Consider the following 24,525-nt stretch of genomic DNA (forward strand, 5'->3'; position numbering starts at 1 on the left):
CCGAGCACAAATAGTAGCTGCATCACCTCCTCCTCCAGCCCCCGCAGGCCAAGAAAGAAGAAACCCATCGGCCGCGGGAGGCTCACGCTGCTGTCTCCTTTCCCGATTACCAGCTCCTTCGACTGCTCGGGGCCGTTCCTGCTATCGCCGCTGCAATTTTTTCATTCGGCACGGCTTTCTCCTTCCCGCGCACCGCACTGCTGTTGCCGCTGGGCTAAAAGCACGTTCAAGCCCAGCGGGAACGGCAGCAGTGCAAAAAAAAAAAAAAAAAGCTGTGGCATCCGCGGCTGGCCTTGTCTTCTTCCCGCCCCCCGCCCCCCTTTGAACCGGAACAGGAAGTGATGCGCGGGAAGAAAGAGCCGTGCCGCGTGAAAAAATAGCAGCGGCGCAGCAGCATCGGCCCCCGAGCAGTCGAAGGAGCTGGTAATCGGGAAAGGAGACAGCAGCGTGAGCCTCCCGCGGCCGATGGGTTTCTTCTTTCTTGGCCTGCGGGGGCTGGAGGAGGAAGCTGCTGCAGCTACTATTTGTGCTGGGGGGGGGGGCGTGGAAGTGAGAGAGAGAGAGAGAAGCAGCCACCCTGCCTGTGTGTAAGTGAGAGAGAGAGAGAAGCAGCCAGCCTGTGTGTAAGTGAGAGAGAGAGAGAGAGAGAAGCAGCCAGCCTGTGTGTAAGTGTGAGAGAGAGAGAGAGAGAAGCAGCCAGCCTGTGTGTGAGAGAGAGAGAGAGAGAGAGAGAGAGAGAGAAGCAGCCACCCTGCCTGTGTGTAAGTGAGAGAGAGAGAGAAGCAGCCAGCCTGTGTGTAAGTGAGAGAGAGAGAGAAGCAGCCAGCCTGTGTGTGTGAGAGAGAGAGAGAGAGAGAGAGAAGCAGCCACCCTGCCTGTGTGTAAGTGAGAGAGAGAAGCAGCCAGCCTGTGTGTAAGTGAGAGAGAGAGAGAGAGAGAAGCAGCCAGCCTGTGTGTAAGTGAGAGAAAGAGAGAGAGAAGCAGCCAGCCTGTGTGTAAGTGAGAGAGAGAGAGAGAGAGAAGCAGCCAGCCTGTGTGTAAGTGAGAGAGAGAGAGAGAGAAGCAGCCAGCCTGTGTGTAAGTGAGAGAGAGAAGCAGCCAGCCTGTGTGTAAGTGAGAGAGAGAGAGAGAGAGAGAGAAGCAGCCAGCCTGTGTGTAAGTGAGAGAGAGAGAGAGAGAAGCAGCCAGCCTGTGTGTAAGTGAGAGAGAGAGAGAAGCAGCCAGCCTGTGTGTAAGTGAGAGAATGCATTTGATTGAGAGCATGTGTGTGATTGAGAGAAACTGGTCAGCGAGCTCATGTGTGTGAGAGACAATGAAAGTGACTGCTCAGAGAGATGACTGATGTGTATGTGAGTGTGAGAGAGAGAAAAAGCATGGAAGTGAGAAATCTGGGTATGTGAGAAAGCATGGGAGTAAGAAGCCTGATTATGTGAGAGAGAGCATGGGAGCGGGAGGACTGGCTGTGTGTGTGTGTGCGCGTGCATGAGAGAGAGACTGGTTGATAAGGTGACGGTGTGTGTGAGAGAAAGAGACTGCTGTGTGTGAATGTGAGAGAAAGAATGTGATTCAGGGAATGAGAAGCCTGTGCACGTGGAGAGTGAGCATGGAAATGAGAGACTGGTGTGTGTGTGTGTGAGACAGAGAAAGTGATTATGAGAGTGAGAAGCCCGTATATGTACGGTAAGCAGAACACGGGAGTGGGAAGCCTGTGTGTGTGTATGGCATGAGAGAAACTGTTCAGGAAGGTGTCTGGTGTGTGTGTCAAAGACTGTTTGGGAAATGATTGGTGTGTGAGAGACAGAAACTGGTCATGGGGGCATGACTGGTATGGTGTGTGTGTGAGAGACATGGGCCCTAAGGAAGAGGAAGAGGAATAGGAGAGCTGCTGGAGGGGGTAAGGAAAGGTGGCTTTTTAAGTTTATTTTTCTTGATTGACTGCCATTTTAATTATTTAATATTATGTGATGTGTCTGCTTTTTTGAAATATTTTATTGGTGTTTGGAGAATGTTTAATAGTTTTTATGAGTTTTTAATTGTTGGATGTTATTCTGTTCATAGCTGTTTTGAAACATTTATTCTGCTTATTAGTATAGTTTTACAATTATTTATGTGTGGGGATCTATAGCTGCTTGCTAGTTCTGTTTTCCTAATAAGAGGTATATTGGTTTTTAGGGCCTGATATACAGTATTTGTAGTGTTGCCTTTTCATAGATAGGGTTGCTCCTGTTTGAGTGTAAAATTATTTTTTTTCTTAAAAATATGTATAAAAAAGGGGGGGTCGTCTTATACGCCCAGTCGTCTTATACACCGGAAAATACGGTACATTTTCTCGAGCAATGTTAAGATTAGGCGCATGCTTACGGGTGGGAGGTACATTTTAACACGCGCATGCCTCATTTAAAATTGCAGTGTATCTCCACTTGTGCACCAAGTACATTTTCCCTGTCCGTACCCAGATCAGTTCGGACTGCTGGGTTTCGCTTACCAACCCTACTCCCACAAAAGTGGGTGCAAAAGTACCCAGGGCAGTTTTCAAAAGGGAAAGTATGTGCCTGCTCTTGTAAAGTCCCAAAGCAGACAGTCTGAAAACTGCCCCCACTGCTGATAGCTTAAGCACACATAAGAGCAGCAGCACCATCCTTTTATTTTATTTTCATCCCCCCGAGGTAAAATAAGTAGTAACTTTTTTTTGGAAGCTCTTTTGGCTAAGCTACTTCCAAGCATGAAGGATTTAAGTAATGCCAGGCCTCAGTGTTCTGTGTCGTCAGAAACCTGAGCTAGCAGCTCAAGCAGGAACACAGCGCGGCATTAGTGGAGGGGATTAGCGTGTCCAAAACACATGTTCAACACCCCCCGTGAAACTAATAGCGCTCTACACATGCAAACGCATGCTGATGAGGCTATTAGCTAGTCTCCCCCATTCAAAAAAAAAAAAAAATGTGCGGCCGAAGCATTATCCATGCAATTTTATTGTATCAGCCTGACAGTGATTAGTAAACATTAGTGATGACTGTTCCTGCCTAGCAGACTCCAACTAAGCTTGATTTGGTAACAAGATGTTTAACGAACGACAAAAATGGGGGCGAGGAGGGCTTTGTCTAAATGGTGCTTGCTGAACCTCTTCTTGTTTTCTCTTTTCAAGCTGTTGCTTGGTTTGGAGACCAAGCCTCGGAGCTTTCTACGTCCCAGCAGCTTTCATTCTACTCATTACCTGGATCTACTTCCTCTGTGCTGCAGTCAATTTGAGAGGCCAACCTGTGACCCAGAAAGAAACCTCAGAGTCTAACAATCCTCCGTTGCGACTGGGTGGAAGTAACAATCTCTTGACAGACTCAGGTTCCATCTCTGTTACCATGAACTCTGGGACTCAGGGCACAGATGATGTGGACAATGTTTACTCCCTGAAAGTGCAGTTCTGGGCCTTGGTAATTACCCATTTTCTGTACATTGCCTTGTGGACCTTTGGCGCCTTGGCTGTTTCCCAGGGTTGGTACTTTAATATCATATTCAGCTGTCTCTATGGAATCATGGCAGTGTTGCTTGGACTCTTCATCTTCATCCACCATTGTGCTAGACGGCAGGATGTTCAGAACTCTTGGCTGGTGTGTTGTCCGTCCTATGGGGACACTTTGCCCATGCAAGCTTACATTCACCCTGGGGTGGCAATGGCTGATAGCTCACAGATTTTCATTGGCTGCAACCCTGAAGTAGCCAATTCCATTAAGTCATCATCATCACCAAGTAGCAGCAGCAACTCCAACCTGGGTCACTGCAAACTAACCAATCTGCATATGGCTCAGAATCAGGTAGAAAACTGTCCTCCCAAACCATCCTACTGTGAAGAAACTGAGCCCGTGAACAATCAAAATATTAGTGTTCCCAGCAGGCATGCCAATAATTTACACAGCCGCAGAAATCACAAAAGCAGAACCAAGCAGTACCGAGAAGGGAAACACCACAGATTGAAGTTGCTGAGAAATCCATCCTCGGAGCACCCTTCAAGTGAGAGCGGAAGTGTCCAAAATAGCCATTCTGAGAGCTACCATAGTAGTAGGAACAGTCCCCTCAATAACGGCAGCACTGAAGAAGTACCTCGGGATCAGGATGTAACACTGACACAGTCCGAAGGAAGTGATACCAGCAATCAGCCCACTCGGGACTTTAGCAGGGCCCAGAGAAGAAGTGCCAGCAGGGACAACCTGAAACAAGCCAACACCATAGAGAAAGAATCTAAGCGTAGATCCTATCCACTCAACACAGCTAATCAGAATGGAGCGCTGAAGGGTAGCAAGTATGACGTCAACCTCATGAGTGCTGAAAGCACCATGAGCATGAAGACGGGCCTCTGGAAAAGTGAAACTACTGTGTAGTTTGACACCGAGATTCAACTAGCAATATTTGTGTGTAAGTTTGGCTTTACTTGGAGTACAAAGACTTGCAAGGCCTGCTGCTCATCTATTGACCCAGTGTGGCGACTGACAGATATAGTAAGCAAAAAAAGGGCCGAGAGGATAGCCCACATGAAGGACAACCTGGCCTGCTATTGCAACCATCAAATGATACCCAATTGTGTTATAAATAATCCAAAAGTCCAGCACTCTGCAGAGACATAAACAGAGAGGTTTGGAGAGCTTTCACTAGTTCAGTGTTTATCCATGTATTTAAATGTACATTTGTATGTATGCACACATATACAGATGCCATCTGTCATTACTAAACTCCTGTGCTATGCACTCCTTGTTGTTAAAGACAACTGGCAACCTACAGAACCAACCCTGACACGGGGGGAACAGGATTATATGCAACTTTAAAGCCAGGGAGCAGAGAACAGACATTTCATTGCTCTGTCCAGCATGATGTCAGAGAGCTGAAAAATGACTCGGCTCCTTGAGGAAGGCTTTTGGCCAGTGCTGGTTTTGGATCTTACATTCTAGTGCCTTACATTCTAGTCCTTACTTCTTCCATGTGCAATTAGCACTATAAGTACCAGCAAGCATCAGGCACGAGGAGGGGGAGAGGGAGAGGGAAAATAAAAGTGTGTGTCAGAATGCCTACGCTAAGCTAAAGTCTCCCTATAGAAACTGGGTTACTTGGCAGCACAGGCCTATCAGACTAGAAAGAAAATCAGTGAAAGAGTGGCAGACAATCACCCATTCAAACCGAAGGGGAAACCATCTTCTTGATCAGTTTTGCATGATAGGTTTCATTTGGAAACTGCTTTTTAAATACGGTTTTTATAATATACAGAGAAAAATGTTTATTTTTCAAATATATAAATATATATTATATATGTATAGATAGGCCATTATTTGGAGAATGGTGTGATTTTTTTTTTCTGAGTAGTTATTTTATGAAGGATGATTTTCCCCAAGAATCTGATTTCTTTTCCCCGATGAGGGTCTTTTTTCCTCTTACCCCCTCTCCCCATAAGGGAGAAATTTGATATGTTGCCTGTGGAACCAAAGATGGCTATTAATCAAAGAAAGAAGATACTTTTATTATCCATACCTTAAATCTAAAGAAAGAAACTGCAACATGAGCATTGCCATCATTTATATGGAAATATGGAAAATCCTGTAGTCCTCAACTGGCCCAAGGATTTTCCACCTCAGTGCCTGAAAGGGTTGTACTGCCTACATCCTCAAGATCTCGCTGGCAGTCTGGATTGGCGCTGATATGCATGAATAAAAAAGTTAACCTGAATTTTGGTGAAAAGAATATTTAAGCCCTATGGGTTAATGTTAGTACTACCAAAGAAAAGCCATAGCTCTGAATGTTAAATGAAGCTGATGTTAGTGAGACTATGCAGCAGCAAAAAAGGTTTGGGAAGGTTGCTGGAGGTACACACGTCCTTAAAGGCACAATGTACTGGTTTAGCCACAAGAGTTGAGGGCTTGGGGAAGGAGAGTTGGAGATAGAATTAGTAAGGGCAAAAATAAATATTTAGAAATGACTGTGCCTTTACCATATATATAGAGCATGGTCGGGGTTGGGGCAGTGGGGGGAGAAGCACTGAAAAACAACCAAAGAGGTAGATGTATATAGGGAAGAACACTGCACTCCTACAATTAAGGCTTTGCGGCTCACTTTCTAAAAGTAATAAAACTAGAAAAGAAATTCAGTAAAGCCTTCAAGAATAATTGTTGTATCAAACAATTGAAAAAAAAAAAAAACCCAAACAAACCAAAGCTTTTAGATATGAAGAAAAATTTAATTTTGCAACCATTTTTTTTTTAAAATGAAGATATAAACCCTGACAAAGGAAGACACCGAATTGCTTAGTTGTCTTTGTCTCTTCAGTCATGAGGTGGGGAGAGGGGGGACTGTAAGGGCTGAGATAGCCAGCAATAGCACTTAGAATCTGATATATATATAGGATTTTGGCAGCTGCAGATCAGTCATACTTTTTGGTGGCGTTTGATGGAAACAGCCAAAATTTGGTTGCTTTGATTTGTTTTTGGCAGATCTGGCCCAGCTGCACAAGGCATAGTACATATTTGACTTCCGATGGTTTACCAAAGTAGCATCAGTCCAGGGCAGATAGATGCTCCTATAAGCACTTATTTTCAAAACAAATGCAAAGCACATCTTGTACTTAGGCTGTCGAGTTTGGTGCTGGTTTAAAGCAGAGAGAGAAGAGCCAGAATACTAATTAGAAACTCAGGCATGAACTGTAATCGCATGATGACATGGAGTCAGGCTATGACCCAGGATTGCTAATTACAGATGGAAAGGGTTCAGACAGTAACAGTGGAGGCATGGTTCAGCCTCCACATATTTTAAATGTATGTTCTGCAAAACAATGTAAACATGTAGGGAAAACATACTGCAAGATTAGTGGCTAAATGGCAACAGGTCTCAACCATAAGATGAGCTTTGCAGCACACTGGCGCCACCTCTTGGGATAAACTGGGATTGGCTCAGAACTAGACATTTTATCTGCTTTGTATATTTAGTTTCATTCATTTTCGGCATTTGTAAGCTCTGTAACTAAAACATCGTTAATATACAACCTGATTATGTGGCTAAACTTAACAGAGCAGGATCCAGAATGTTTATTCCCCTTTTTCCTAAATGATGCTCTCTGAGAAAAGTGACTGATGTTACTGGCACCAGAAGCAGAGTCCTTTGTTAGCAGGCAACATCTAAACCTCTTCTCATACCACATACACAAAATAGGACTGCTATGTAAGTATTATTAAATATCCACAATCATTGTTTTCACAAATCAGTTTGCAGATTACAAGCTTAGATGCCATCATTTCTGCACAAAGACTGTGGCTTTTTTTGCAGAAGTTAAACAAAGCATGCTCGTATTATGAGTGCGTGAGGACATAATGGTATCATAGTAATATTGCTATGCAAATTATTAACAAATGAGGCCAATCCCACTGCAGAACCAGCAAAATACCCAGTTGCAGGGTATACAATAAAAAAAAAAATAAAATTTTACTTGATCTGTTTCTGTTACTACCTTATTCTGATGCACTCTTGTGAGAAATAGCAAAACAAGCTTTGATCCAAGGTTCCATGGCTCACAAAATCCTCATACAACACTCCCAAGACAGGCAGGGGTAGTCACCTTAACACATAATGCAATATTCAAATGCCAAAAAATGTATATAGTGTAATTTTTTAAAACAGCAAGATATTTTTCTCATATAAAATAGCTACTTTTCAATTCTTGATTATGACCTTTATCTTGAAGCCCCTGTTAAATGCATCATCCCAACTAGCTCAGTCCAGGCTATTACAGTACTCCCCCTCCCCCATACTCTCCTGTTACCAGTTCTGTGTGAAAATTATCTGTATGTTTTTTTTTAACACTGTATTTAATGATTTGAACTATTTTATGTTAGGAACTGCATAGTGTCAAATGTTGCTTAATGCTTTTGTGTATGCCTGTTGCGTGGCAACAGTATTTTAAATATATATGTGATGAGAGAGCTTTGCATTGCTACACTTAATCTGTCTGCTGCTCACATAACAAGGAATGAAATAGCAAATGGGAGCTCACTGCTGTCTTTGCAAGACACACCTGTATGATGTGCCAAAGAAATTGTGCCTAAATGGGTTTTTCCCCCTAAATAAAATAAAATGTTTTTAGCAGATATATCTTGTTAATATATTAAAAGGTATGCAAGATGCACTGAAATGAAGACCCTGTCATTATTTCTAGGATTTCTGATGTCTACATTAAAGAGAAACTGACAGCAGCCATGAAGGCGGCCCGTTTGGTCTACCCAATCCCAATGCAATACCAAAGTTTACATCATTTCCAACCTCATCCTCACATCTAAGGATCCACTGCACTTATCCCAGGCTTTCTTGAATTCTGTTATGCTATCATCTCCCCTGGCAGGCTGTGTCATGCATTCACCACCCTTTCTGTGAAGAATTGAAAAAGAACACCTCCAGTATTGAAATGCCTACTCCACATCTACCGTGTTCATTATTTATTTTTTTATTTTTTTATTTCACGAGTTTTATATACCATCGTTCGGTTTTGCCATCACAACAGTTTACAAAATTTCGATGTTTAACAGAGTGTTCAGAAATTCACTTGCTTGTTAAAATAGTAACATTACAGGGAGACTCCCCTCCCCCCGACACACCCCTCTTCACAAATGCTGTGCACTCACTTTTTGCAACGTACCTGCTTACCACAGAGAGACTATGCATCCCACCGCCATCTCAATGCTGTGAGAGACAACCCTCTATAGTCATTAACTCCAAAAACATACACTCCCTAAAATCTTGAGAAATCTGAATGAAGACAAATTATGCTCAGGTCTACTCAGAACTTAGACAAACAATACAGTGTACATGAAGTATTCAAAGAGAAATTATGTTGGGGGGAGATTCATCTCCACAATTTTTACTGTATACATACATGCATATATTATAAAAATGTATATAGCAAGTTATATACAAGAACGTTTCACCTACAGGCTCGTGAGGCTTGCTCCCAAATTAGTTGAAATTACGATTGAGCAATGTATGTTCTTTAAAAGGTCAATTCTGAAACTGCCCAAAGATCATGCAGGTTCAGATCTAAGCAAATTAATTTTCAAAGGAAATCTCCCCACTAAGTTTCCCTTTGAAAAGCCGGGACCAGCAACAAGAAAATTACCCATGGACTTTGTAACTGCTTTAAAGCAGGGATTTCTGAAAGTAATCCCCGCATATATGGTACCTTCCCTGCTTAATGCTGCTCCAAGCCTGCTCCTTTTTGCTGTGGGCAAAAGTATGTACAATGTGAAACCGTGCATGCTTTTGGCCACTAAGAGAGCCAATTTTTAACTTGGGGGATTTATCTGGGTAACCTATGTTGCCCTGCCATATCCCTTTAAAAAATATCCAGTTCACATTTCCTTTAGTATCACGTTTAGAAGGAATTTTGGTTTGATTCACCGGCTGCTGTACATTTTCCAGATGCTGTATTCATACTATGGAGTAAGAACAAGAGGAGCTTGACTCGATCTGCCTGTGGGAACGAGCGGTGATTCCCACAGGCCTGGAGACAAAACTAGTCTGACTCCAGCCTTTCTTAAAACATAATCTTTATTCACAGCTTCAGTCTTAGAGAAGTGTTTGGACAGTGTTACGTACAGGAGATGCCTTCCTTCTGGAGAGCTGGGCCTAGTTCAGTTATCCCCATCTGGATCCCAGTTCTTATTCCCCAGTTTCTGGTTACACCCTCTGAGCCCCACAGGATCCCACCCATAGAGCATACTCTAAGTGGATTTAAGGTGGATTAGGCGTCTAGCCTGATCCTGCACAGGTAAATAGGGGAACACTGGGGGCACTGCCTCACATGTCCCTCTCCCGTCAGCTTGGATCTGTCAGGCCAAGAGTTCCTACTCCCACCTGGATCCCATCTAGGAGAGTCCAAGACATCCCATCCCCCTTCCTCTGGCTTCCCACCAGCTACGCTTGGTAACAGGAACCTAGCGACATGCTCACACCCATCTCTTAGGGTTACCCTCAACAGTGACACGACCACCACCCAGTGTGCCATTTGTGCAGTTTCACATCCCCAATCCTTTGAGTCCTTTGCTGGCTCCGGGTTCAAATTCCACCCAGATGGAGCTTTATGGACTGACTGGGGAACCACAAGTGCTGTTTCCTCTATAACCAGCTGTGCCCGCTTTTTGTCATCTGGTATCTCTGATGTAGAGCCCTTCTTGGCTCTTCCACAGTGCCATCCTCTGGGATCTCCATAGTCTCTTTCTCCAGGTTATCCACCTCACCTCCTATGGCCTCTCCGCAGTTTCCTCCTCTGTACACTCTGGCCACTTGCCCATGCCAGTCGTTGGCTCCTCTGCGCTCTCACTCACTGGGGTCTCCGCAGCGCCACCCTCTGGGCTCTCCATGGTATCTCTCACTTGCCTTTCTGTGCTCTCTCGCTCTGGGCTTCTCACCACCCCCATCTCGGGTCTTCTTAGGGGAGGTGTTTCGGGACTCCCGGTAGTGTTTGGGCACCCTACAGGATCTTCAACAGGATTATCTGTAGCACCATCCTCTGGCTTCTCAATGCTGCCCCCTTCTGGACTTACTGCAGCCTCTCTTCCTAGGGCACATTACCAGAGCTCACCGAGTACCTGGTTAATCTCTGCTGCAATTGCTTTATCTCTGCCATGTCTGCACCCATCCATCGCCCTGCCAGGGCACCTGGGAGCAGGCTTTCTGGCTTCCCAGTCTCGGCTTGCCTCTCAAGCACTCATACCTCCAGCCTCAGATTTTCTTATGACCGGCTCTGGAGATCTGAGAACTCCTACCAGCCAGACATACATGGCTACACTTCTTGACTGCAGAATAGCTTGCTTGCTGAAAGAAGGCCCCTGTTTCCATTCACCACACTCACAGCCCACTCTGGCAGCGTTTCCATGGCCACACCCAGTTTATTAGCACAGCCTTGCTGCACACTAGTGTTTTCTCTTTTCTTTTTGAGGGCAAAAAAAAAAAGCCTGCAAACCAGCATTAACTAAATCACTTTTAATCCATATATATATCTCCAGCCAGGCTTCTCCCGTTAGCTGGTACAAAATTACCACTTCCTAGCTGTCCCTGCAACCAGGTCCACTCAGTTTCCTCTCTACCTGAAATTTTAAACTGTTTTTTTTTCTTCAGTGCATCTTCTGAGCCACGCCCTTTCAGACAAGCTACCGTGCTCTGTGCACCCCTGCGCTCTGTACTTTGTTTTAGAGCCACAGGCCCCTGGGTTTTGTACTAAGTTTAGAACAACAGGTCTTCTTCACAACTCTTTCTTTATTCCAAACAGACACTTTCTGGGGTTCTGTGCAAAGCTTTAGAAAAAATCCCAAGCATGAAAATATATGTGGGAATGAGTAGTGATTCCCATAGGCCTGGAGACAAAACTAATCTGACTCCAGCCTTTCTTAAAACAATCTTTATTCACAGCTTCAGTCATATTCACCACAGTGGACTACCTTTACCTTCAGACAGTGTACTCTACTCACATTTTGTACTGCTTCATCTCAGCTCAGTGTTTAGACTGTGTTGTTACAGGAACTGCCTTCCTCCTGGAGACCTGAACCTGGTCTGGCTATCCTCACCTGGATCCCAGCTCTTATTCCCCAGTCTCTGGTTATGCCCCCTGAGCCCCACCTGCCCCGCAGGATCCCGCCCATACAGCATACTCTCCTTAGTGGATTTAAGGTGGACCAGGTATCTAGCCTTGTCCTGCACAGGTAAATAGGAAAACACTAAGGGTACTGCCTCACATTGCCTCTGTACAATGCTGGACATGCTCTTCCTTCCTATCAATTTTTTCATCCTCATCAAGACACGAAACAGGCTTTAAGCACAGTTCAAAATGGAGGATGAGCTGTGCAATGATTGAGCACTTTTCTGAATCTGAGTCCAAACTCATTGAAGCTGTCTCATTTTTTCATCTTCTCTTAGTCTGCTGTGGCTAGGGAGCCTAACACCTATCATCAGTTTAGTAAAAATGAAACACACATACACACTCTGCCTTAACTGTTCTTTACCATAGCAAAAAGTAGATATGAAGATTAGGAATATGCATCTCCATAACACAATTAATGCAATAAATCATTATTTAGGAATTCATCAAACATTTTACAGTTCCCTTGCCTGCTCTAAAGTAGTTATGCCTCTTCTCAGATCTTACTGATTGGATCATCACAAAATAAAACAAACACGCTCTGCATGAACTAATCAGAATTTGTATGTGATATCATTTGCGACACCTCTCAGGACATGGCTGCTTCGGAGGCTAGAGAAACAGCTTTTCCAAAGTACCAAAGTAATAATGCAGTTTATAAATGATACAGAGCGAGTTTGCCTGCCATGTGTATTTCTGAAATGCTGAGCGCTGGATCAAGAGTATAGGTCAGTCCCAGGGGTGTGCCCTCTGGAATTCCTCCATTTCCCTGGGGGTGCGCAGATACAGCTCTATTTCACTATCAGAAATGTCCTCCTCTCCAGTGAATACCTGTTCTGCAGTGGCTACTGCTGTTCGGGGTCTCTTCTTTGGGTTTGTCAGGCATGGTGGCAGAAAGCACCTTTTAGTGGCAGCCTTCTGGTTCTTGCATTGGCCATCAGCTTCTGCAATGTCCCCTGCCATTGCAGAATTTCCCAAGTCCTTTGCTGCCATAGTTTGGCTTTTATCCTGAGTAGCTGCTGCATAGTCCTGTAGAGATTTCTTAAGCAGGAAACTACGATGTTGGAGGATGTCTCCAACATGCTGAACCACTGTCTTTTTATTGATGCTGAGCACATTCAGCCAAGACAGCTGGGAGGCCAACTTCAGTAGGATACTATGGATTTCCTTCAGTCGCTGCTGGGCTGGTGGGGGAAGGTCCACATCTGCCAGTTTACAGAAGCGAGGTAAGGTGCAGGTCAAGCGCTCCATAGGGCGCAGCGACTGCCAGGCAAGGTAGGCAGCAGCGGTAATGATGGGTACAGGATGGCGGCCAGTGACTAGCCAGGTCTCACCTGCCAGTTCTACAATTTGCAGGGTCCTCTCCACCACTCTCTCCATGCCTTCTAAAAAGTGGTCAGGAACAGAGGTGGAAGATGCCTGGAACAGCCTGAAACTGATCAAAGAAAAAGGAATATTTTCAGAGAGAGAATTTTAGTGTAAGTGAGAATTTGTATTAATCTGCACTACAATTATAAACCAGAACAGAAGTTCTGAGACTACCAAAACACCACAAGAGAAGGAAAGGTTCAGTGTGAGGAAATGCATTATTTTACCTTAGAAACCACATTACTGAAGGTGCACAATGAAAAGAATCGAATTGCGACTGTCAACAGATTCTCAGTTACAACCCAATTTTTATAACCCTGGGGATTCTTTTTTGTTTGAATATTGCACAGAAACACGAAAGAGCCTCTAATGTCTGTTCCAGTCAACCTCGATTACTTCTTTATCACCATAGCACAGAAAACAATAATTTGGTCTTACTAAACAAGTTTCATCCCAACCATATAGTAAAACACTTAATGTAATACTTCAGACTCGTGCATATAGCCACTTCTGGGATGCAAGACTGCCTTCCAATTTTGATGCCTGACTTGTATGGCAGTGTCCAAAAGACAGCAGGAAGGAGATCCAATGTAGTTGTTAAATCCCAATTAGAGCTGGACAAACAGATAAGAAGACTTAAAGGTCACACAGTGAGACCCTTATATACTCCCAATTTGAATTCACAAATCTTGGGAGTACTCTTGGTTCATAATTCACTGCTCTCATGTATGTATGTAACAGCAAAACAATTAATCCAAATAAAAGTGAAATTAGATTTTACCTGCTGATTTTCCTTCATTGAGTCCTGCCAGATCAGTCATAGGATTTGTCCCTCCTATGAGCAGCAGATGGCGGCAGAGAGCAAAAACTTTGCACTGATATCCCTTTTTCTTATATAATCTGTCACAGCAGGGGAAGTAGTCAGTAGACTCCTGCCTAAATTACGACTGAGTTCCCCTGGAATAACTTTAAAAAATATTTTCCAATAAAGAACAGAGAAAATGGAAAGAAAAAAAAACCCAAAACAAAAAACTGAGCAGTCTTTCAGTCTGAGGAAAGAAAAGCAGAACAACATCTGCGAAGAGGGTATTATTCTTATTTATTTATTTTTTAATGGCGCCATCTTCCATTCTCTCCTTTACTTTTCCTCTTTTTTTGTTTAATGCTTCCTTCTTCCCAAGTATTCCTTCTCCCCATTATACTCATGGTGGCCTCTGGTCTGGTCTGGCAAGATTCAAGAAAGAAATTAGCAGGTAAAGTTCTAATTTCACCTTCCTCATCATCCTGCTAGACCAGTCCAGATTTGTGGGATGTACCTAAGCAGTGACTATCCCAGGTGGGATTAGACCAAGACTGCTTCGAGAACTTCTTACAAAGGCCCTGTCCCCTTTCACCTGCAAGTCTATCCTTTAATGAAAACCTACAATGAGGCCCTTGCAGCTGTCTTGTATATGGTCTATCAGAGAGACCAGCCTGCACTCTGCCCAGGATGGGTCTGTGTCCTAGTAGAGTGAGCTCTCAATCCCTTCAGAACTGGTTTCTCTTTAGCAATATAGACCAAAGCTATTGCCTCCATAATCCGTCTAGGAATGGATGCTTTTGATGATGCTTCTCCCTTCTGGGCTCAAAACAGAATAAAAAGTCTGACTTGCAAAACAAATTTGTGCTTTCCAGTAAGAAATGATGTCCTTTGTACATCCAGGAAATATAGGCCCTTCGTTCTACCTCCATATTCTGACCTGCTGAAGCAGGGTAGTGAGACGTCCTGATTTAGATGGAACCACCTTAGGTAAAAAGGATAGCACTGGCCTGATGGTAACCTTCTCTTTGCAAACATCAAGTAGGGATCCTGGCCAGGACAGTGCCTGGAGCTTGGAGATGCTCCTTGCTGAACAGATAGCTACCAAAAACACCATCGTCAGGGTAAAATCCTTTGGTAAGGCTCTTTTCAATTGCTCAGAGTTTTCATCAAGGCTTTCAGTACAAGGTTCAGGTTCCATGGTGATGTCAATGATCATACTGATGTACATTCATGCTTCACTCCTCTAAAGAAGTGCACCATATCCAGGTGCACCACCACAGAGCTATATCTAATCTGTCCTCTGTAACAGGCTATTGCTGCCACCTGCACTCTCAATGAGATGAGGGCTAATTCCTTATCTAGCCTCTCTTGTAAAAATTGCAGAGTTGAAGCCAGTTGCTCCTTAAACGGGAACATCGTTTTCCTCTTACACCAAACGTCAAAAGCTCTCCATATTCTGACATAAGCCAAGGACATTGATTTCTTCCTTTCATTAGAGTCAATATCAATTGTCCTGAATATCCTCACTTGTGCAACTTCGCCCTCTCAAGAGCCTGGCCATAAAGGAACGGAGCAAGATTTGCCATGGGGACTGGTTCCTGGTATAGCAACCCCCCTTATCTGAGTGACTTTGCATGCTTCCCTTTCCTTGAGTCTGATCAGGTCTGCATACCATGGACTCCTTGCCCAAACTGGGATTATGAAAATGACTTTCCCAGGATTACTCTTCCCACCATTGGCCACGGTGAGATATACAGGAGGCTGTCGTGTGGCTACATTGCACCAGTGCATCTAGCCCCCTGGATCCTGGTTCTGACTGAAGAAATCTTTCACCTTCACGTTCCTATGAGTCGCCATCAGATTCCGCTGAGGGTGGCCCCCTTCTGACCACTACCTGGTCAATTGCTTTTTTGGCTAGCTCCCATTCTCCAGGGTCTAGCATCTGTTGGCTCAGAAAATCTGCTTGACCAACATCTGTTCTATGTGCACTGCTGAAAGGTAATGCAAATGTGCTTCTGCCCAGGTCATTAATTGATCCGCTTCTCTCACTAATCGTGGTCTTCTGGACCTTCCTAGCCAGTTCACATAAGCTACACTATGGCATTATTTGAAAGTACTCCAACTGCTTTTCCCTATTATCTGTGGAAAAAGTTGGATTAGAGCCAAGGTGATGGCCTTGGTCTCCAGATGGCTTAATTGGCCATGGTGCCACTGTCCTGGACCAGACCTACCTGACATTGGCAGACAGCACCCTATCCAGTCATGTTCACGTCTATCGTTATCATAATCCAATCTGGGGCACTAGTCTGACCTCTATTTCTAGGCTGGCTTTGATCAGCTGCTTTTCCTGCCCTATGTGATGGGAAATGTTTCTTTGAAGTCTTGATTCTGAAGACCATCTCTACAGGAGGGCCCTCTACCAGGGCTGTGTATGGGCCCTGCCTATGCCACCACCTCTATGGCTGAAACCATTATACCTAGCACCTATAAATAAGACTAAGCATGAGGTGATTTTATGGCCAAGAATTTTCTCAACTGCTCCTGCAGCTTGCTGATCCTTTCCGTTAAGAATACCCTCTCTATGCTCGTTCTGAACCTTGCCCCTAGGTATATGTATGATTGAGAGGACTGAAACTGACTTTTGATTTTATTGTCACTCAATTTAGTAAGCCTTGACACTGTTGGAAAGCCTAACTGAAGATTTTCTTGAAAGATTTGCCCCTGATTAGCTAAGCGTCTAGGTGTGGGTGCACTAGAAAGCCTTTGTGGGGAAACAGGATTTTGCATGCTTTGTAGTTTGCCTGCCCTGTGACACTTTTCCCGGAGATCTCATTTCCTGTGTGCTGGCCTGCAGGTGGTGTTTGATCTCTGTACTGTAGTTCAAGCAGAGGCTTTGGATGCTGCCTTGACTGAAGGTGACTTGATCAGCAAACACATCCCAGCAGCCCTGAGTACATGTAAAACTCAAACACCCTGCAGTGCCATTGGCCAGAAAGGTAACTATTAGTACTGTGTGCCCTGATTGGCCCTGGAGTCAGAGGACTCACACTGAGGGTTCTGGAACTCTCCAGTCTCGGCTGGGAGTGCAGAGGGAGCAGATCTCTGCACAGAGGCCCTGTTCAGCTCCTGTGGACAACCTTTCCTAACCTCCTCAGGCACTTGGATTAGTAGTGAAAAGTGTTCGGTTAACTTTTGCTGTATAATCCCTGTTTTACCTGCTTCTGTTTGCAGTTTAAATCTTTTATCCATTCACTGTTCTATTTTTTCATAATAAATTTATTAGTTTGTTAGCTCTGCTTGTCTTGGACTGCCTGACAATCCTGATATTATTTATATTTGGTCTGTGGGTGTATTTCTAGGAACTTTTGACCCTTGGTTGCGAGGGGTCTCAGTGTCTCTAGAAACCACCAGGGGATAGATAGCTTGCGGGCAGGGAACTTGCCCAGAGGCAAGCAGGTACCCAGATGTCGGGTAGAAGGTTGCCAGTATAGAAACACGTGCACAGGTGCAGGCGGGCCTGTGCAGTGCTTGGCAGGACCCTCCAAGCAGCCACAGAGTTACTATGTGTGGGTATTAGGGGTAGCGCTGTGGCGTTCCCTGGGAACAGCATTACTGCTTCCAGCCAAAACTGTCTATTGTTGCTTGAATGACCACCTTCTTTACTGGGGCCTAGCAAGGGGCGAGATGAATGCTTCTGGCATAGGAGTGCTCAGTTCAAGGGTGTACCTCACTGATGATTTCCAAGAACCATTGGTCCTCTGTGTAGCGGATCCCCTCCTAGTAGTACTATCATTGTGGGTCTCTGCGCCCTTCCGTTTAAGCATCCTGTCTACTCACCCAAAATGACTGTCTCTTTCTGGGCACTGTAGAGTCTGCCTAGTGTGTATTGCCCAGCATCTCTCAAGCAATTTCTAGCGAAACTTCCTCTAACAGTGCCCCTGGACCTGTCCTTCTGGAAGCATCAGGAGCTTCAATTCCCCTAAATCCTTCACCAGTTTTCCTAGCTTTTGCCAAAAGTGCAGATGCCCTTTGAAATGAAGCTTACTTAATCTAGCCTTGGACGCCGAGTCAGCTGACCAGCTTCTCAGCCATAACAGACACTTGGCCATCACCGCTGTCACCATTTGTTTAGATGATGTTCTATTTAGATTATAAATGCTGCCCAACTGCAGGCAGGCGGTCTCCTTACTACTGGTTTGCAACACCTTCTTTTCCGTCTCTGACCGAGATTGTTGATCCAATGAACCACTACTCGGGCCACATAGCAACTAGCTGGAACCTTTCTTCCCTAAGGGTCCTTCAAATGCTATGTTTTCCTCAACCAGAATAGTAGTCTTTACATGACTGCCGCTACCGAGGCATCCACTTTTGGCATTCTAAATAAGCATTCCTTCTCATTCTGATGGAGCAGATACAAAGCTTCCACAGACCTTGTAAACCTTACAGGCTAATTTTAAAACAAACGCTCATGTGTCCATACACACGCATGTAGGCACGTGAGCAAAGATACGCTGGAATTTTAAATCATGTGCACAAGTATGTTTTAAAATGCACCAACCATGCTCCTAATTTTAAGAGGTTACTCGAGCACAGCTAGTGCCTGTGTCTTCCATAGGACTTTGCCGGCTTTTACACACGTGTATGTAGGAGGATTTTAAAACATGCTCGCGCAAGGCACAACCCAGTTTGTTTGCCTAGTTAACATCGAAGTCTTCTAGACCCCTCTGGTTCTTCATCCTGCATGCTCCTTTGACCCAGACCCCTCACCTGTCCTGCAAGCCCTAAAACTCAAGATCTACAGACTTTCTCCTCATCTGGAACAGCAGTAAAGTTACATGGATAATAAGCTAATGCGCACCACGGACTCTGGTTTTAAAACATGGCATTATGCGTGTATCTATTGGCCTCACCCTGAAATGCCCATGCTCTGCTGCCCTCTTTATTTTTGATGCACACTCCGGTATATATGTGCGTACTTTGCGGCTTTTTAAAACCCACGTTGCTCGCATGTGCTTATATGGACATTTTTACATGAGCAATGCTTTTAAAATGTACCTGTTAATGCTAAGTCTGGTTGTCCCACTTAGCTCCAATCATATCCTGCCTACCTGGATATATGGGAAATACTCTGGTTTGTTTCTTTACACTTTGTCAAGATAAAACCCCTTTAGATGCCACATCGTTTTGCTGCTCCTCAGTCGGCCTCAAGGCCCATGATATTCTTGTAATGAGGGTTCCAAGCTTCTTGCTTCTAAATAACCTCATGGCTGAATCCTCCCCAGTTGAAAAGCTCAGCTCTCCTTCCTATGTTTCCTCCCATGAGTCCTACTCAACTACCCCTTTTTTTCCCCAGATTACTGTGGGCATCCAGGGAAGCAGCGACACCCTTATCGGATACTCCTGCTCTGATTCCAGCCCGGGTCTCTTCAGCCACAGTTCCTGTTCCAGAGGTGGATTCCTGGGAAGATCCCTTCTTCCCTTGCCACCTTTCATTTCCCCATAGAACTTATGCATAATAAACATGAACTCCGCAGAGAATTCCTTCCCTCTAGTGTCTAAGGATTCCTTTGGCTTATATTCCTCCCATAGGCCTGTGCAGAGCAATTCTGATGCAGCTGGGTGCTGGGACTGTGTCGTGGCTAAATTCTAAGATAGCAACAACGCAAGGAACATGGCTGCTGTACTTGTGCAGAGCTCTGGCTCCCTCAAGGGCCTCGCTGCTAAGGAAGACCTTGCAGGCGTCAGCCATGCTACAATGCTGGCACACACAGCACTCATGCATTTCCTCCCCTTCTCATAACTGTTTCTTGCTGGGGAACCAGCGGAGAAACAGACAGAAGCAGAGGTAGGACCAAGTCTATGCTGCAGACCTGGAGACCCAGCTCCACTCACCATGATCCTGAAGTATTTTTTAAGACTGGAAGACTTTACCTTGTGCTGACTTCTAAAGGGAGGAAATCTTGGGCTCTGAAGAGACCCCTATGCTCCAGAAAAGGAAGATCAGCCTCAAAGACTAGCGTCCATAGTCCCCAGACTCGGTCCTAGCTGCCACTGGGGAAATCAACCTGCCATTGGCTGTTGCCCCAGAAGCCCACTTCACTTTCCTGCTGAACTAGACCAGACTCCTACCATCTAATGAAGACAAAGAACTACTGACAACTTCTACTTCATCAGACTACATAGGGAAGAGGGATATCCCTAGGCATTGGAATGGTGGGGGAGGGGGACCACAGGTGGCAGTGGGAGGACACATTCTCTTTCCACTATTCATCCCCATGGTGTTGCCGCAATTCCCTCACTCACCCTCCCTGCGCCTGAAGAATCAAAGGATCGCGGCCTTGCAGCGCAGACTTCTTCCTCCCTCCCAGCTGCCAGCACCTGAATGAGGAAAGAAGCGGCCCATGCTAGAAGGCCACGATCCTCTGAATGTTTGAAGCATGGAGTGTGAGTGAGGGGAGTCGTGGCCGCACTGGGTTGTGGTGCCAATAAGGAAATAATGCACTGGCCACCTGCGGTCAGTGAGGGGATTGTGGGTGAGAAGATATGGGAAGGGGAACAAGATTTCTAAGATGTAGGAGGTCTAGGAGGGGGAGGGAAAAGGGGGGCTGGGGAGCAAGACTGCTGAGAGTTGGGGGTCTGAGAGGAGAAAGAGGGATTGGGACCAAGAATGCTGAGGAGTTGGGGGTCTGAGAGGGCTTGGGACCAAAAGTGGTGAGGAATTGGGAATCAGAGGGGAGAGGGGGCTTGGGACCAAGAGTGCTGGTGAGTCGGGAATCTGAGAGGGGAGAGGGAGGCTGATAAGGGAGAGAAGACTTGGAACCAGGAGTGCTGGTGAGTTGGGGGATTGAGAGGGGAGACGGGGCTGATAAGCAAGACTGCTGGGGATGGGTGTTTGAGAGCCAGAGAGCCTGTGTCTGTATGTGCATGTGTATCAAGAGCCAGAGGGGGATTGGGTGTGTGTGTGTGTGAAGATCAGAGAGGTTATGTGTGTGAGACAGAGAGGTTGTGTGTGTGTGTGTGTGAAGATCAGAGAGGATATGTATGAGAGTCTGTGTGAGAGAAAGGAAGGGGGGAATGTGAGAACGTGTGTACCATGTGTGTATGAAAGAGAGGATAAAGTTTGTGTGCCCCCCCCCCCCTTTTTCCCAATCCACGACAATCTCAGATTGAATGGAAATAATAAAAAATCCCATATATGGAGAGCAGAGTTTTTAATCCTTATTATAGTTTCATTATTGGATGTTGCTTTAAGGGTCTGCTGTTTTCAAATATATTGGTGTTTTGGGAAATTTATAAACATTTTCATGAGATTTTAATTATTGGATGTTCTCTTCATTAGCTGTTTTGAAATATTTATTATTTTTTTATTAGTATGGTTTTACTATTATTGTTTTATTTTTCTTGATTTTTTTATTTTTGGTCTTTTTGTGTTTTGTATGGGTGACCGAGGTAAGGGATTCTGTTAATGTATAGTTTCTGGGTAGGGTTCTATATTTCTGTTTTTAATAGAAGGTGTATTGGTCTTCTAAGGTCTGTTATAATATTTGCAATGCAGTTCTTTCCTGGGTAGAGTTGTTGCTGTTTGAGTCCTGGGGGTTAGTGTTGGTTTGATACAACAGATTTGTCTCTTGGGATAAACTGTATGGCATGGCAGACTGTGAAAGCTTTTATTGGAGCTATGTAATACTACCCAAAAATACTGTGTGTGAGCTATTGAGGCAATGTAGGACCCATCTTTAGATGTGAATGTCTCTGATCTGACATCTGAAGAATGGGCATATGTAGTTTTAAAAGTTTTTGTACAATATTTTTAGGTACATGTGCAGTAATGAGAAATGACTACTTATCTGTCCTTTTCTTTAATGAAGACGGGTTAATCCACACCAGTGGGTTATGCACCTCTACCAGCAGATGGTGATATAGCAAAGCTGACATAATGGTATATATACCCCTGCACTGACATCAGCCCGCCAGTATTCTCTGCAAACGTCAACTGTGGACAACTAAACAATACATGACAAAAACCCAGTTAACAGGAAAACTGAGTTCAGACAAGGAGTGTAATATCACTAATCTAGGGACTGGATATGATACTTATCAGTAATCCCTGGAGACGCAGCCACTCAAGAGGACAATAGCACCACCATCCGGCAACCAAGAAAAGGAAATTTATCAGGTAAGTAGTAATTTCTCTTTCTTAGCATTCAGACAAGTTAATCAACACACCAGTGGGATGAATCAAAGCTACACCCGAACAGGGCAGGAGGCTGCCCGCAGTCTGATCAACCCTGCACCCTCCCGGCGGTAATGCCTGGAAAAGGTGTGAAAGGAGACAACAATCTAATCTCCGCCCATGACACTGCCTGAGCCCTAACCTGACTATGCAATGGCTGTTCAGCATCCACATATGCGGCTGTGATAACCTCCTTAATCCAGCAGCTACTGTAACCCGTGATCCCGGCTCAATATGTTTACTCCCACCATGGAGTATAAACAGCTGGTCCATCTTCCTGAGACTTTTAGAAAAGCAACAGGGTCATTTATCAAATCATGTTACAGCATTTCGGCATGCGAAAACACCTTAACGTACGCGCTAAGTGCCATAACGCATAGCATGATGCAAACTTTTAAAAGGGGAGGGATTGGGGAGGAATCCGGGGTGGGATTTCTGAAAAAGTGGGCTGGCTTTGCTTTGGCTAAGACATGGAATCAGCACCCGGCAACCCTAGCATCTTCAGTGTCTGGGAGATCAGGGCCATCAACATAGTTCTATATGGTTCCAACCCTGGAGGAATTTCCCCATCCTCCAGGGAGTAAGGATCACCTTCATCATTTATACCATCTAGGTCCCTATCAGTGTGACTCGCAGCAGGACAAGACATACTCCAATGCATACCCCCGGCACCAGGCATGCGGGGATCTGCAGTCTGCGATCCTGAACTCTTAGGTTTGGTCGGCTCCACCGATTGTGCCTGAAGAAAGGACTGCAGCCTTTGAAAAAAAAAAATTCCACCCAAGAAAGGGTAGAAAAATCCATACCAAAACCAGAGGGTGTTGGTCCTGCGCCCAAGTTGCCTTCCCCTGCTGGCAAATCAGTTAGGGAAGCCCCAAAACCACATGAAACCTGACAGGTCCCCCTCTGGTCCCATTCCCACATCATGCTGGGAAGGACCGGGCTCAGCAAAATCAGCCAGAGACAACTCTCCCTGAGCCTCCAAGTAGCACTGACATAAGTTAGAGGGGATGCCAAGCTGAGATGCCTGAATATGGCAAGCAGCACAAAGGTTAAGGCACTTAGGCTTCTTTGCTACTGGTCCAAAAAACAGCAAGGCAGGCGATCTAACAAAGCCGTGAGGAAACAACAAAGAAATAGATGCCCAAGGAAATCTTTGCCAAATCTTTATTGGGTGGAGACGTGTTCATTTTTTGGCAAAGATTTCCTTGGGCATCTATTTCTTTGTTGTTTTCTTTGCTACTGGTGCCATGGATAAACACCCACTAGTAGCATGCTCCCAAAGGCGTCTGACAATTGTGCGCCCAACTACGTGTGCACACAAGTGAGCTTGGACAGGGCACCGAAAAAGAAGCTTTGTCCAATAAGCGAACACTATGGATGCCCAAAATTTAGGCGCCCAATACGCAGTCCAGGTAGGCGATTACCTGAGCACCCAACCGAGTGCTCACTCGGGCACGCAAGCCCAAACCGACATCAGACAGTGTTTCGCGGCAGACTTGTGCATAGAAAAGCACGTGAACGCTGCCGCAGTTTACCACACACCTTCTGAGCAAAGCCTGCGAGTGGGGCCTAGCAAAAAGGCTGCTCAACCCGCCAAGCTCCACGACGCCCCAAGCTCTCTTGGAGGCGGGAATGGATGCTGGATCAGTGCATTGAGGCTTGGAGACCAGAAGAGGAAGGGAATCCCTCATTCCTTTTTTTTTCTTTTTTTCTTTTTATATTTATGCTTTACCTGAGCTCAGCCCATCCCGGCCGAGTACAGAGTCGGTCTCCGGCTGTGGGGGGGAAGAGGGCAAAGGCCTTCACTGCCGCGCTCTGCTTCTTGCACCCACTAGCCTCCCAGTTGTTTCTCTCTCTACAGCTAAGTCCACACCGGAAAACCAGCAACCGGACCGAGGCACTCTATGGAGGGAGGGATCCGCAGATATCACCTCAGGAAAACTCGACTGAGGAGGGACCATAAGGTATCACCACAGGAGAGCAGGGCGAATTAGTTTCCTTCTTTTTTCTCCTTTTAAATTTTTTTTAAGCAATCCCCAGCAGGCAGATGCACATCCATTATCTGCCGCAGAATACTGGCAGCCTGATGTCAGTGCAGTGCTTTGCTTCGTCTCCATCTGCTGGTAGGGATGCATAACCCACTGATGTGGATTAACCTGTCTAAATGCTAAGAAATACCTATTCATCGAATTATTTATTTAAAAACTTTTCTATACCGTCGTTTAGTAATGCACCATCACAATGGTTTACATTTAGGCATGAAATAGGTTTGATAGTTTTCTAAGTTATCCAAGCGGTGCCAATATTTTACGGTTACATTGTTCAATAATATACTCTAATTGAAAAGTGGGTTGGAGATGCTATTTATGATTGCTGTGCTAATCGTATATGTGCATACTGTTTTTAAATTAATATTTAATTATGAGCAAAATAATAAAAACAAACAACTCTGCTTTTATAGATGACTTT

At 45.0% G+C, this 24,525-nt stretch overlaps 2 protein-coding genes across 5 annotated transcripts in view; one reads left to right on the forward strand and one right to left on the reverse strand.

Moving 5' to 3' along the window:
• ADGRA2 (adhesion G protein-coupled receptor A2) overlaps positions 1–7,442 on the forward strand; it is a 273,188-nt gene extending 265,746 nt beyond the window's left edge. For all 3 annotated transcript variants that reach the window (XM_029603893.1, XM_029603894.1, XM_029603895.1), the window contains one exon: positions 3,143–7,442. In XM_029603893.1, coding sequence (XP_029459753.1) covers positions 3,143–4,370 — 1,228 coding nt within the window. In that variant the 3' untranslated portion in view covers positions 4,371–7,442. The remainder of the gene's footprint in view (positions 1–3,142) is intronic.
• A 4,553-nt stretch (positions 7,443–11,995) lies between these two features.
• The window catches only part of BRF2 (BRF2 RNA polymerase III transcription initiation factor subunit), a 48,884-nt gene continuing 36,354 nt past the window's right edge, over positions 11,996–24,525 (reverse strand). For both annotated transcript variants that reach the window (XM_029603896.1, XM_029603897.1), the window contains exon 5: positions 11,996–13,085. In XM_029603896.1, coding sequence (XP_029459756.1) covers positions 12,380–13,085 — 706 coding nt within the window. In that variant the 3' untranslated portion in view covers positions 11,996–12,379. The remainder of the gene's footprint in view (positions 13,086–24,525) is intronic.

Source organism: Rhinatrema bivittatum, chromosome 5, assembly GCF_901001135.1.
Source record: "Rhinatrema bivittatum chromosome 5, aRhiBiv1.1, whole genome shotgun sequence".
NCBI classification, from domain to species: domain Eukaryota; kingdom Metazoa; phylum Chordata; class Amphibia; order Gymnophiona; family Rhinatrematidae; genus Rhinatrema; species Rhinatrema bivittatum.